This window comes from Ostrea edulis, chromosome 6 (genome assembly GCF_947568905.1).
Source record: "Ostrea edulis chromosome 6, xbOstEdul1.1, whole genome shotgun sequence".
In the NCBI taxonomy this organism is placed as follows: domain Eukaryota; kingdom Metazoa; phylum Mollusca; class Bivalvia; order Ostreida; family Ostreidae; genus Ostrea; species Ostrea edulis.
The window spans coordinates 68,763,800-68,779,242 of NC_079169.1; the positions used below are offsets into that span (position 1 = coordinate 68,763,800).

General features: G+C 35.9%; 1 protein-coding gene across 16 annotated transcripts in view; it reads left to right on the plus strand.

Annotated features, from left to right (window-relative positions):
- LOC125648176 (uncharacterized) overlaps window positions 1–15,443 on the plus strand; it is a 30,388-nt gene that overhangs the window by 13,404 nt on the left and 1,541 nt on the right. The window contains exons 3-9 of one of the 16 annotated variants that reach the window (XM_056140602.1): window positions 161–441; window positions 1,722–1,802; window positions 1,936–1,989; window positions 2,231–2,383; window positions 12,402–12,509; window positions 14,853–15,017; window positions 15,102–15,216. In XM_056140602.1, the coding sequence (XP_055996577.1) occupies window positions 161–441; window positions 1,722–1,802; window positions 1,936–1,989; window positions 2,231–2,383; window positions 12,402–12,509; window positions 14,853–15,017; window positions 15,102–15,216 (957 nt within the window). The remainder of the gene's footprint in view (window positions 1–160; window positions 442–1,721; window positions 1,803–1,935; window positions 1,990–2,230; window positions 2,384–12,401; window positions 12,510–14,852; window positions 15,018–15,101; window positions 15,217–15,443) is intronic. The other 15 variants (XM_056140603.1, XM_056140605.1, XM_056140607.1 and 12 more) reach the window with 15 other exon arrangements.

Below are 15,443 nucleotides of genomic sequence, written 5' to 3' on the forward strand. Positions count from 1 at the left end.
CTCCGGAAACCAGGGAGTAATTTGACACTCCGCGTTCTGTCGTATCAAAGTGCTTTATTCATAAAAAAAAGTTCACACACACAGTGAAGTACACAGTGATTAATTGTGTGGTTGATGATATATGCATTACTGAATGATAAAATCCTTGTCTTCTTTCCAGTGAACTTCCGGTGATGCAACCAAAGATCCTAGAAACCCATCCTAACTCGATAAAGGAGAGGTCTGCTCCAGGTAACTCGATAAATGATAGGTCTGCTCCAGGTAACTCGATAAAGGAGAGGTCTGCTCCAGGTAACTCGACAGAGGAGAGGTCTGCTCCAGGTAACTCGACAGAGGAGAGGTCTGCTCCAGGTAACTCGATAAAGGAAAGGTCTGCTCCAGGTAACTCGATAAAGGGGAGGTTTGATCCAGATAACTCGATAAAAGAGAGGTCTGCTCCAGGTAATTCGATAAAGAAGAGGTTTGTCACAGGCAACTCCGTAAAAGAAAGGTTTGTTACAGGTAACCCCGTAAAGGATGAGTCTGCTTCAGCTAGTTTCATACAGGAAATGTGAGCCCTGTGTCATTTCAAAAAGGAGAGGAGTGTCTCAGTTAACTCAATAAAGAAGGGGTCTGCTATAGGTAACTTTAAGGACACAACGCATGTTTCTAAACTTTTTCATAAAGGAGAGATGTATGGCATGCAAGATCTGCCCCAGGTAACTTCATAAAAGAGTGGTTTGCTCCTGGTAACTCGAAAAGGGAGAGGACTGCTACATATAATCATATAACACAAGAAAAATTTAATCTATAGATATTTGCTTTTAAAACATTTCAATTTAACAGTTGCTGCATCTGTAAAATTCATTGTATTGTAAATTCATAATCTACTGATTTGTATTTTTATAAATACATTCACCAAGTCAGATATAATAAAAAAAAAAGTATTGTGCGAAACGTAGATACAATTAGTGTCTTTCTGCTTTCATGATTGTACATGTATCTCAAGACAGAACGAGAAAAAATTCAAGTCTGTAAAAATGTGTATTATATAGCTAATAAATAGTCTATTATAAAATATGCGTAAAATCTAGAGAATGTTAGCGTTCAATATCCTGAGAAATTATTGAACGCAAACTTTGCATTACGTAAATTGCGTGTGCCCGAAACATTCTGAGTATATGAGCGTTCAATAATGACCTTGCCGTAAAGACGTAAACAAGCGAAAATGACAGACGACGGTTCCCCGAATCTGACAGAGTCGGTATTTGATATCGTTAATTTACTGTACATATATTGTGATGCCCCCATTCACACAATCAGTTTGCCTCATCATCAATGACGGGTTTAATATTGAACAGATAGGAAATGCATGCTGATATTGCACACTTTCACCTTAGATGCCAATATTGATGAATTTTCGTCTATTTTGGAGTATTTTGAGTGAAAAGGGATATAATTTAACAACTAAATACTTTAGCTATATAATAAAAGGGTTATTGAGCTTATATTGGTGAATATCGGCACTCGTTGGCTGTCAAAATGCACTCACAAGCTCGTGCATTTTCACAACCAACTCGTGCCAATATTCACCAATATAAGTTCAATAACCCTATTATCCTCTGCTATCAGAACCTATATAATTGCGTGTTTATGTTGATTAGATGCACTTCAGCACCCCATCTTCTGCACAGTATCCTTGGTCAATGTGAAATTAAACAAGTTGTCCTATTCATCTTCAGATACATGTCATCTTTTGAAGAAGATTCGGGATGACTCGAAGAACGGGACGTCCCCCTTCAGCTTGGGAGTTTTGAGTGATGGTGAATCTTTGTATTTAGATTTCATTCTATTTTTCTTTTTACTCTCAATACGATATAACTTTTATGCCACCATACCAAGGATCTATGTACAGAATATAATACCCTTACACTAGTTGACTTGTTTATTTTACAGTGATCATCATCATTCAGATGTATCCAAGAAGCGCTTCTTTAAGATATCTCTGTGGTATGTTGTAGAAAAATTTTCTCAGATCCACATTTGTATTTCATATTCAGTTGTACTATAGTAAAATATAAATTAACCTTGATTTCCAAAGATCTGACCACTACTCTTTTTGAGTCTTATAAGTACATGTAATCTAGGTCACCGGAGCCACGTTTGTCAATACAGTGCTCTACGAGTGGGGAGTCAAACGGCTTGCGTGACCTAGGCTATCTTATAAGTAACGGACTCCATTTTGTTTCAGCCAACGGAATACTATCTACTGATCTCGCTAATTTCTCGTCTGCCGAGAGTTCCTGTTCCCTTCGGAACATCACAACAGTGAACGGTAACAATGTTACCAATATTACCATCAGCGAGCCCAGTTGGATTAATTATGAGACAATGGACAGACAAGGTCAGAAAATATATGTTATACATAAGCATTTATGATATGCAAATTTTGTTAGAGAGTTTCTAAAGACAATTATTGGGTAGTATTACATTTTATGATGATGATTTATTCTCGTAAACCAATGTACAAAAGGTACAGAGAAATACAAATACTACAGTATATCATATACCTAGTAGTGTATCAGCCCTGATACACCTATCTTGGCTAGGGTGAGACAGCTGCAAGTAGGTAGGGCTGTCTCGGGCCGTTGTCAAGGGGCTGTCTCGCCCTCAAATTTCAAATGGCTATTTCTTCTTTAATCTTTTGAAATCTAACATAACTACATGAAAAAATGACGTTAGACACAATTTTTTTTCAAATATGATACTTTCTTCCACGACAGAATTTAATTTAAGCAGAAAAATTAAATAAAAACGTTTTCAAAAACAGCGCTAAATTGTAGCGAGTATCTAAGCAAAGGGGGGTAACCCAAGTAACAATTTTTATTTAGTACAATAACACGTTTAACTTCATTTCAAAACAATCAACGTTCTAGGCGACAGAAAACAGTAGGAGGATTATGGAGGGTAATACTGAAGCATTTTCAGAAATTCCCGGTCCTAATGGAGATAAAATGTTAATTTACGGCAATTTTGATGCAGAAAACTGCTTTAAAACGATTTCTGAAATCTAAAATCCCGAGGACTTGGCAATAAAACCATTATCTTCCGACGTATTTCAACGACTTATAGATGCTAAACAGATGGGAAACGGTAAAAAAACAAACTTACTTCAGTATAAGGTAACATTCCCAAAGCAAAGAAATAGCAGCATCAGATATGTAAACATTCTCGTTATGTTTGGGTCAATACCGCCACCCCACCCCACCCCCTCCCATTTAAAAAAAAAATGTTTATCAACTTGTTGTGTTTTAGGTATATGATAAACAATATCACACTCTAATGTTGATCTCGGACCTGGGATTGCCCCTGGAGTGATCTCGGGGCCAATCCCAGGTCCGAGATCAACATTGGAGTGTGATATTCTATATAAGTGTGATATTCTATATATACAATACACAAAGTCAGTAACCACACACATATACGTACACCAATGCAAATACTGCACATAAAGAACAAGTACATGATGCAATGTAAATATTCTGGAGGACTAGTGCATGAAAGTTAAGTAATCAAGTGTTGATATAAGTGATAAATTTAGATAATTTTTTCCGAGTAATAGTATTTTTAGATTGGAACAGATTTTTGTATTTGATAATATTAACATTTGTTCTATTTTCCAAATTAAAGAAACGATTTCTGTACAAACGTAAGTGTGGACAAACTAAAATATAATGAAACTCATCATGACGTCGCGCACGGTACTGGTGTTACTTTCATACGTGCATTAGAAAATGTTTCCGCTATGTTTACACAGTTGTATATTTTGTGGATTATTAAAGTCTTATACATCAATGGCAAGGAAAATATATAAATAATGATAATAGCTTATATAAAATATAATTTACACGCATTTCATTAGCAATAAATACACGCAGATGTCGTCATTTTTCGTTGTCCCGCGTTAGGCCACTGATAAAATGTGTTGTGTTTCCGCTAACCCGACCGACCCTAAATTATAGCCCCGACCCTAGAATTTTTTTTCGATATTTAAAAAAAAAATCGTCATTTTCCCGGAAAAAATATATTCCCGGTTCTTGGTTTTCGTTTTAGTTAGACATTGAGATGAAGTCATTCAAACGCTTTAATGATATACAAAACTGCATGGTATTGTGTCAAGCGTTTAAACAACATTGATAATGTTTCTAACTAACAGCATGGATGATGGTTGACCTAATTTGCACCATTACGGAGATCCTAAGGAGTTGTAATCCTCTCCCTAAAAAAATCAGAAAGGACTACATTATTGCAGCTAGGATGATGGTTGAGTCAGTGGCTAGTACCTCCATGCGTGCTCACGCAACGGTGATTTAACAATTGAAGTTAACAGACGGTCGAGAGACTCTGCCAAGTGTCATGTTTTCATAGAAGACTTTCTTTTGTTAAAATTGCCAACTCCTATGTTGTTTTTAGACGGTGGCTATTTATAGCCATGCACTGTCTTATGCTATCGTTTCAGCGGGCATTACTGTGTATACAAGGGGACCCTAGTTTTATATGGAGGTCATGATGCAGAGTGACAGACATGAATGTCCAGTCTGTCAAATTTGTATGCACATCCTTGGTTTCTGCTGCAGTTCTAACTGAAAACACTGTGAAAAAGGCCGCAAATAAAGCAGTGAACGCATTCAAGTTGTTGATGGCTGGTGAGAGCCGAGAGGAAAAAAGATGTGCAGATTGTTTTTAAAATAAAAATTTATGTCCGGTAAAAAGTTTTAGCTGGAAGAGAGTTGGATCCCATTAGGATAAGTGGGATCTGCCCAGACTGTCTTCCTACCCTTGTTCCATTTAGATTGTGAAAATACATATTAGAAGTATTCCTGACCTATGACAACCAATCTAAATGTAGAAACAATATATCTGGTACTTGTAGAGCATAGTGGCATAGAGGAGTTAACTTTTGTGTTTTATGCTAGATATGTTTCATTGAAAAATATAGTTTCTTATAAAACATCTGGAAATAATCCTCAGCCAATAACGGGTGAAATGTTATGATTGAAAGTTTACTTGCAATGCAATTTAAGCAAAATTTATATTTTGAAAGTATAACATTTCAGTTGAGCATCACTGAAGAGACATTATTTGTCGAAATGCGCATCTGGTGCATCAAAATTGGTACCGTATAAGTTTTACATTATGACCCCTGGGTCGAGGCCTCTGCTGGTGGACTGTTAGTCCCCGAGGGTCTCTACAGCCCAGTAGCTAAGTACTTCGTTACTAGCTTAAAAATACGGATGTATATTTAATTGCTGTTATAAAATTTAGAAATTCATTTCAAAATTAAGGATTATCTCCCTCATGCATATCTCTTATCCTTGGACGAATTTGGCTCCACTTTTTTGGTACGCTGTTTTTGGCTATATTTAGCTCTAAAACTTCATAGTTATTTCGGATTTCAAACATTTCGGTTGAACATCACTGAAGAGACATTATTTGTCGAAATGCGCATCTGGTGCATCAAAATTGGTACCGTATAAGTTTTACATTCAATAGAACATTTAACTCGTGCAGTAATTGGGGCTATACGGACCGTGGATATATCGGCCTGGATAGCTCAGTGGTTAGAGCACCTGACTAGACATGCAGGGGTCCAGCCAAAGATTTTCTCCTTCCCATACTTTATTTGGTGCCGTTGACCACCCCTGGTGATGCAGGTTGGCCTGCCAGGGGCAAAAAGAACCTGGGTTGATATTGAAAGACAATTATAAAATTATAATTGATCTTAAGCAGGGAGGAATGTAGTAATTAGGGCTATACGGACTGGATAGCTCAGTGGTTAGAGCACCTGACTAGAAATGCAGGGGTCCAGCCAAAGATTTTCTCCTTCCCATACTACATTTGGTGCCGTTGACCACCCCTGGTGATGCAGGTTGGCCTGCCAGGGGCGAAAAGAACCTGGGTTGATATTGAAAGACAATTATAAAATTATAATTGATCTTAAGCTGGGAGGAATGTAGTAATTAGGGCTATACGGACTGGATAGCTCAGTGGTTAGAGCACCTGCCTAGTAATGCAGGGGTCCCGGGTTCGATTCCCGGTACAGCCAAAGATTTTCTCCTCCTTCCTATACTACACTTGTTACGAGTTTACAATGTTTTTGCATACTTTGAAGAAATAAAATTAAAAAAAAAAAAAAAATTTATTTCCTACCTACCTACCCTATTTTTTTCTGGAACGTTAGCGGAAACTCAACAATTTTTATCGTTGGCCTTACATGAAATACGCATACACTTTATCCACAGATTAATAAAATGATTGATTTTGTCCCAAATAACGTAAGAATTGGTGTATGATTGTGACGTCCTTATCTAAAAAACCATAAACCAATTACTTTAAACATTTAGTTCATAGAATTGATATAGCGACCTTAAAAATGGCAAAGACAGTGCCTGTCAGTGGTGTCCCGTGTTTGTAGATAGACTGCAAATGCAAATCATCATGACCAGTAGCACGCCTAATACAGGGGGAAGTTGACTATCCTTGTTACATTTATAATGTACATGTATCGTAGAGCACAATGTATACCAGTATTAAAAATTCTGAGTATATCCATGAAGTAGATTGATTTTATCGGTGTCTAGTGAAATGTCCTTATTCTACAAATACCGCGCTTTTTAAACAATTCTACCATTTTATGTCTTATTTCTAAGCATTATTCTAACGCGAATATTTTAATGAATATAACTTACAGAAAGTACATAAAATTTACTATATAGAATATACAACATTTCATTTTATCCCGCGTCCATTTAGGAAAACGAAAATATACTTAATGTCCAAATAAATGTCCCATGTGATTTTGTCGCGCAATGACGCGACGTCAATGTACACAACCTACGTCTAGCTAAAACGTAAAATGTTGCTTTTATTATTTTTAAATGATCTAAATTAAAATGATTTTTAAAAATAGTATACAAGGTATTTAAGCTATAGCATGTGTATCTCATAGATATATTTTGCTCTAGATCTGGTACATATACTTTAATTGACTTTATCAAATGACAATTGTACAGACTACATTTTGTTGCATGTACTACTGTATGTCATCGTCGCAAACCACGGGTTATTGTTTCATTCTATTTCACAAACGTTTGTGAAATAGAATGAAACAATAACCCGTGGTTTGCGACGATGTACTGTATGTATGCATATAAAAATTCAGCATTGAACAGATACACTTACGGTGTGTAAAACGTTGCAATATTATACAAATCTTGATTTATATACGAAACTCTTTAATCATATTCGATAATCTTGTTATTCATATATGAGAAAATTTTAATTATATTCGATAATCTTAATATTTATATGCGAAAATTTTGATTTATATTCGATAATCTTGTTATTTATTTACATTTGGTAACCTTGTTATTTATATTCGATAATTATATAAATCTCGATTTATATTCCATAATATTTGATTCGTATTTGATAATGTTGATGTACACATGCTAGATGTACGCATGGATTTAGTCATTATTGATTGTAGGTGAAATGCATAATTTCAAAAATTGATAAAAGAATTAGCTTCATTGACCATGACCTGACCTCGGATGTCTTAAATTTAACTAGAGGAGCTACTCTGCTAAAATTAAATTTTAATAAATATACAGCACTACCAGCCGTGAGACATTTGGCCTGAATTGAATAGTTGACCTTGCCCTAATATGCTGAATAAACCCAGTAGCTATGTCGAAGCTTGGGTGGCTGCCCTGTAAACCCCCATAGGCAGCTTAGCTAGCTGGATTAACAAGAGTGATACAAATTTGAATATTTATTAATCGTAATCAGAAACAGGGTGCAAATTTACATATATGGCGGAAAGGGTCGCGTGCAATTTTTTGTGGGGAACTGGGGAGGCGGCCAGTTTGACTACCAACGTAGGGGCAACACAGGGGACCCTATGTGGACATAGGTGCCTGGACCTGAACGGGTGGTCACGTTCTAAGGGGGAAGAGATCTCTGCGCATCTCACCTGTTTCCTGCGTGCTACCTGGTTTAAAGAGCAAGTACAGAGCAAACTGTGGACCCTCCTACAGTTTCCAACATGCACCAGCCTGTAGCATTCCCTAGGAGGTGGATGTGAGCACAGGCACCAGAACGGTGGATATATATAGCGTGTTAGATCTTATGTACCCCCCCCCCCCTTCCAATGAATGAAAGATATATACATAAGTCACATATTAAATGAATTGAATGTCAAAATCTTGTTAGAGTATCAGTGACGTGTTGAACAACCTCACTGTTGTATTTAGGACCCAGGTGATCTCTGGCGGGTGTGAGCGATTGCCCCTGGAATATTTCGCCCACATGCGTTGGTACTCCAGAAGAGTAGAGGAAGCCTCTCTCTCTCTCTCTCTCTCTCTCTCTCTCTCTCTCTCGTAGAGTAAAATAAAAAAAAATTCGCATATGAATATCAAGATTTCTCACATATAAATCAAAATTTCCGTCCGCATATAGATATCAAGATTATCGAATACAAATCAAGATTTCCGCATATGAATAGCAATATCATTAGATCAAAAGTTCAACATCTGACAAAAAAAATCTAAAGTCACACGGTTTTCACGAGACCACCCCTTCAAAACTAAATATGATATATATTGAAACTAACCGATTCGCAAGTAAAACATACGAGTATAAATAACACTCTGTATACCTTTTCTACTGTTTATTCACAAATGAAAGTGAACATTAAAACGTTAAAATGTAATATTATTTGGAAGTTTTTAACTCTCACTTCAACTCACCGTGGTTATTATTATTCATTTATAAAGCGCAAAACTACATATACTTTCTATGCGCTGGTTGTTGCTTTTTTTCCCCCACTATCTTCAGAGCGTGATCGATGTAGATCGATGACAGAAACGTACGGGAGTTTTTAACAACCCCCCTCCCCCTTCCGTGTTTGGTATTAATAAAAAGTATTAAAGAGAGCAATGATTATTAAACATAGAGACTTGAGCAAGTCTATATATATCCTAGAAAAAACCAAATCTGATTTTTTTTACTGTGTTCAAATTTCTCAGAGGTCATATTCATAAGAATTGCAAGCCTTATTTCATGGGATGGTTACCTGTAAAATGCGAAACGAAATCGAAAGGAAACGAAATCTACCGAAGCAAAACGAAACCTACCGAAACGGGTACCCTTATTTCATACGACATGCCTACTGTTGTAGGCACGGTGAAATAAATACAGTACGTATACTTTGGAGTATTTCTAAGAATTCATAATTTTTATGAATGTACACTATACACGTACAAAGATTTATTTTGAATTTTTAAACATCAAATCATGCATGTGCTTTAGTTATGATATTATAGCTTGGAGATAATGAATTTGTTTAAAATGTGACGTTGCTTTCGTGATTATATTTTGCCACAATTTATGACGTTATAAGTGTAACGTAAAGTGACACCAGTACCGTGCGCTTAGTGCTACTAAGTAATTTTTATCATAAAAATGCATTTTCTTTCATTTCTTTCAACATATTGCCATCTTCCAGTTGCTATCACTACAGTACCACAGAATGACGTACATGTACACAATCTGCTATAACTGTGTTCTTCATTTATGTACGGTTCGTTTCTTTGTAGAAAGTTTATATATATATAATCCAAATAGAAAGAGTTGATATCACACAGTCAAAATAATTCAATAAAAAGGCAGGAAAATATGCAGTTCCAAAATATATTTAAATCACTAGCGCTTTCTGGATTTTAACATCCATCCTCAGATGAATACAAAAATACTTACCATTTCCATTAGTGGAACTCTTCAAATTAAAGGCGCGTAAAGTCGTGCTACCGGGACAACATACGTAAACATTACTTGCACGCGAGACTTGTGCATTTTCTTACCAATGACGCACAAGAGTCATCAAAGCGCGATAACTCTAACGAGCTGGTAATGAGAAGATAGCTGTTTATCTTAGAGACGTCTATTGTGATGTCATGACAGTCTTTGCGAGGAGGGAATAGATACATGACGTCATAATACAAAAGTTCGGGAAAGGTGACTTGTCAAAATAAGCATAAAAATACATGATAAAAGATATGCATCGATTAAAGTTTGTTTAGTTTAGGAGAAAACAGTTTAATGAAATAATTCTCTTTAGCAAGTCTCATGGACGTTTATTCTGTTTTAAGTTTATAAAAGGGAAATACGCTGTAGTTGCCTCTAGCACAGGTGTCAAAGTGTTCGCTGCACGGGGTATTTCTTGTACTGGGATCGTTAATTTGTTGGCGATGGACACGCATTCTGGCTTAGTTGTGTTCCGGTTTGTCCAATATATTCCTCGCCACACCCGTTGCAAATAATGCAGGATAGTAAGTTTTTCGACTTGCATGACATGTTATCATTTACAGTAAAATATTTTCCGCATTTAAAAGTAATAGAAGGTCCTGTTTTTAGGAAGGGATATGTACATGTACCACACCTTGAGTCACCACATGTAGAAACTGTATTTTTCAGGCGTTGAATTGAATTTGGCTTTTGTTAATATTTTTTCAAGTTAGATGGTTGTTTTTTGCTGTGGAGTAGGTCGGATTTGGGAATAATTTTCTGAAGTTCTAAATCACGCTCGATAACTGTAAAATTCTTCTTAGCTTCCTGAAAGATATTTATATGTTTTGGGTTGTAAGTTGTCATACATGGTATTAGGAAGGGATCGTGTTCTTTTTCTCTTGTTGTTCTAAGTGTATGCTGTGGAATTTTCTATGCTTCATTTATGGCTGAAAGAATGAGTGTTTCCGGATAATTCTACGCCGTAAGAAATATTTTCAATTCCGACAGTCTTTCGTCTTTAGTATTTTCATCTTTAACAATAGTGCAAATCCTTCTGGCCAAATTGTACGGTATATTCCTTAGAGTGTGTGTGGGATGACATGATTTGAAATTCAAATATTGGTGTGTGTCCGTTTTTTGTAAAATATATCAGTTAGGATGTTGGTTTTATGTTTTATCAACTTGATGTCCAAAAAGGGAATCGAAGTATCACTGTATTCTATGATAAACTGGATATTTGGATTGAGCGTATTCAACAAATTGTGAAACTTGATCAGCTCTTCATCGGATTTTTCCCAAAATATAAAACAGTCATCTAGTTATCTTTTTCATGAATTCCTCAGATTTTGTCCAAGCTCTTGACTCATTTCCTCATCGACTTTTTGATACAACATTTCTTCGAAATATCCCATTACTAAAATGCTGTATGCAGGGGCCATTTTAGTTCCCATAGCTGTTCCTTTGATGATTTTTTTTTTTTGGTAGAATTCGCCATCAAAATGAAATGTGTTGTTTTCCAAAATGAATTTTATGGAATCTATAATAAATTCCATTGAGAAATTTCTTGGGATAAGTTCCGGGTGTTTTTCTATCCAAAAGGTTATAGCTTCTAGGAAAACACCCGGAACTTATCCCAAGAAATTTCTCAATGGAATTTATTATAGATTCCATAAAATTCATTTTGGAAAACATGAGTAATATATATATATATATATATATATATATATATATATATATATATTACTCTATTTGAGGATATTCGTAAATGATTTGCCAAATTGCACGCCTTTGGTTCTGGGAAAAAATAATTTAAAGACATTTTCCATATATCGGTAGTCCTATCGAAAAACTTGTGTGTTATTTATTGCAGCCTCGCCCTGGCTTCTTGATCTTGGTTCAAACAATTTCAAATGATATGAGGACACTTGCATATTGAGTTGAAAAATTCTTATTGCGTGGTACTAACATTGTTTTTAGAATTGGCCATATATACTCATATGATAAATTTCAAAAGCCACAAGTGTTCCTGTGAAGGTCTTTGGTGTTTGAAAAAATGCTCATTGTGTAAGAAAGCTTTCACCCCAGTTATAGCTTTCCTGAGTGATTCTTGATTTTTAAAACTCGTTGTAATTCCACTATTTCTTAATTAATATCTTCTAATATCTCCTCTTGAAAGGGCGCAGAGGGTCTTTCATTTGACTAAACTTGAATCCCTCATCCTAGGAGGGTTAATTGTAAGTTTTGTTAAATTTGAGAATTAAAAAATCTGAAAAGTGTACATACAGACGACAAACAGACAACATAACTTATTGATCAGTAAAGCTCACATGAGTTTTTAATCAGGCGAGCTAGGTAGGGCACATATCATATAATTGTACCATTCTGAATGTTGAAATGCTTGCAAGATATTTACATGGGTAAAATGTAATTTTTGTTCACCAGATACATAAGAATTTCAAATCCGGGTTGCGGTTAATATTCAACCTTGATCAGGAATCAGTCATCCATGTCATGTTGTACTAATGGCGTGATATAATCTTCTTTTAATGTTTCTACAATGCCTCTTTTGACAGGGATGATTTGGTTTGAGATGAGTTCGAAAATGGATTCCTGTAGTAAAATCACATCTAATGAAAGGGACAAGGTATCCTATGGTGGTGGGCATCCTATAAATGACACAAGTATGTAAACAACACAAGTATGTAAACAACACAAATATGTAAACAATGACACAAGTCTGTAAACAACAACACCAGTCTGTAAACAACAACACAAGTCTGTAAACAACACAAGTTTGTAAACAACACAAGTATGTAAACAACACAAGTCTGTAAACAACACAAGTCTGTAAACAATGTCACAAGTCTGTAAACAATGTCACAAGTCTGTAAACAACACAAGTCTGTAAATAACAACACAAGTCTGTAAACAACGTCACAAGTCTGTAAACAACGTCACAAGTCTGTAAACAACACAAGTCTGTAAACAACACAAGTCTGTAAACAACAACACAAGTCTGTAAACAACGTCACAAGTCTGTAAACAACACAAGTCTGTAAACAACGACACAAGTCTGTAAACAACACAAGTCTGTAAACAACGTCACAAGTCTGTAAACAACACAAGTCTGTAAACAACGACACAAGTCTGTAAACAACAAAAGTCTATAAACAACACAAGTCTGTAAACAACACGAGTCCGTACACAACACAAGTCTGTAAACAACAACACAAGTCTGTAAATGACACAAGTCTGTAAACAACACAAGTCTGTAAACAACACAAGTCTGTAAATGACACAAGTCTGTAAATGACACAAGTCTGTAAACAACAACACAAGTCTGCAAACAACACAAGTCTGTAAACAACACAAGTATGTAAACAACACAAGTCTGTAAACAACAACACAATTTTGTAAACAACACAAGTTTGTTAACAACAACACAAGTCTGTAAACAACGCCACAAGTCTGTAAACAACACAAGTCTGTAAACAACACGAGTCTGTAAACAATGACACAAGTCTGTAAACAACACAAGTATGTAAACAACTCAAGTGTGTAAACAACACAAGTGTGTAAACAACGACACAAGTCTGTAAACAACACAAGTATGTAAACAACACAAGTGTGTAAACAACACAAGTATGTAAACAACTCAAGTGTGTAAACAACACAAGTGTGTAAACAACGACACAAGTCTGTAAACAACACAAGTCTGTAAACAACTCAAGTGTGTAAACAACAACACAAGTCTGTAAACAACAACACAAGTCTGTAAACAACAACACAAGTCTGTAAACAACACAAGTCTGTAAACAACAACACAAGTCTGTAAACAACACAAGTGTGTAAACAACAACACAAGTCTGTAAACAACACAAGTGTGTAAACAACACGAGTCTGTAAACAACGACACAAGTCTGTAATCGACAAGTTTGTAATCGACACAAGTCTGTTAACAAATAATAATATGATATTTATATAGCACCCTTTTCATACACTATGTACGCTCAAAGGTGCTTTACAAAGCATATATACCTTACTACAGAATGGTATACACATAATATGAAAGGCGTTATCACATGTAAACAGTCCGTAGCTGTACCTATTCTGATTGTAAACATAAAGCATGAAAACACAAGATACCAAAAATATGCTAGATAAGAATAAACATCAGTTTCAGGGCGTATTAAAATAAAACTGAAATACACACACGCACACACAGCATATAATGTCTCGGTTATAATACATTAAAACATAGATTTTCTTTTTATAAAACATCACAATATGGTACTCGACAAAATAAAACACACAGTCAAAACAGCAAGATAATCCTAATGCACTGAAACAGCAAACACGAGTGACTGAATTTAACGACACAAGTTTGTAAACAACACGAGTCTGTAAATAGCATGGGTCTGATTGATTGAATATTGTTTAACATTCCTCTCGAGAATATTTCACTCATATGGAGACGTCACCATTGCCGGTAAAGGGCTGCAAAATTTAGGCCTATGCTCAGCGCCTATGGTTTTTAAGAAGGTAGGGATCTTTATCGTGACACAGTGACACCTGCTGTGACACGGAACCTCGGTTTTTGCGATCTCATCTGAAGTAGTTGCCTCTTACAACAAGCAAGGGGTACTGAGGATCTATTCTAACCCGGATCCCCATGGAAATGACACGGGTCTGTAAACGACAAGAGTCTGATAACTACGCAAGTCTGTAAAAGGCGAGACATCAGTGGGATCTCTGTCAACGTTACAATATCGTTGGTGTCTATTAAATGACGCATGACGGTCCATGTCTATCAACCGACTCAAGACTGATGACATAGGGCTTAACACTGTAATAAAGCTAGCTTCCGCGCTCACGGCAATTTTTTTTTAAATGGATAAAATCTTGCATACGCGAATTTATATGAAATATCATGCATAATAATACAATCATGTTCTGTAACAGTTTTTGATATACTACTATTCTTGTTACGATGTTATTAAGATCTAAAACTAGTCCATCTACAGATTCCGCCCTCCAGAAGACGATCCGTATTATAAAATACCACAACTTCACTCAAATCCGTTCCTGTTGCGAGGGTCTGTCCGTAGTACCAACCACAGTGACTACACACACCACGCCTCAAGGTAATCACCACCAATCCACAGTCATAACAACTACAACAGCAACAGGTAATCGGGTCAGCAACGGAGTTTTAAGAAACACTAAAATGTAAAAGTATTAAAACTTGCCATTGTTTTCTACTGTATTTTCAGACAAGGGGTCCAGGACCAACACAGCTATTACTATCTTGATTATATTTATCGCGGCTGTATTCACCGTCGTTTGTCTCGTGTTCTTGTGCTGTAAAGTGTGTTGTACACCCAAACGGTTAGCTTACATTTATGTCATTATTTTACTAGTAATTATATTATATGTATATTTCAAAATCGTTTTGAGAAGAAATACATGTAATTGTGCTATTCCCTTGCATTATAAACATACCAAAAACAGCTTTAATTTTCAATGAAGTGTTTGGGAGGTCATAGTGTTAGCTGCCGATTCTCATTGGGGACATGGAACAGATAAAAATATACGGCTGGGATGTAACAAGATCT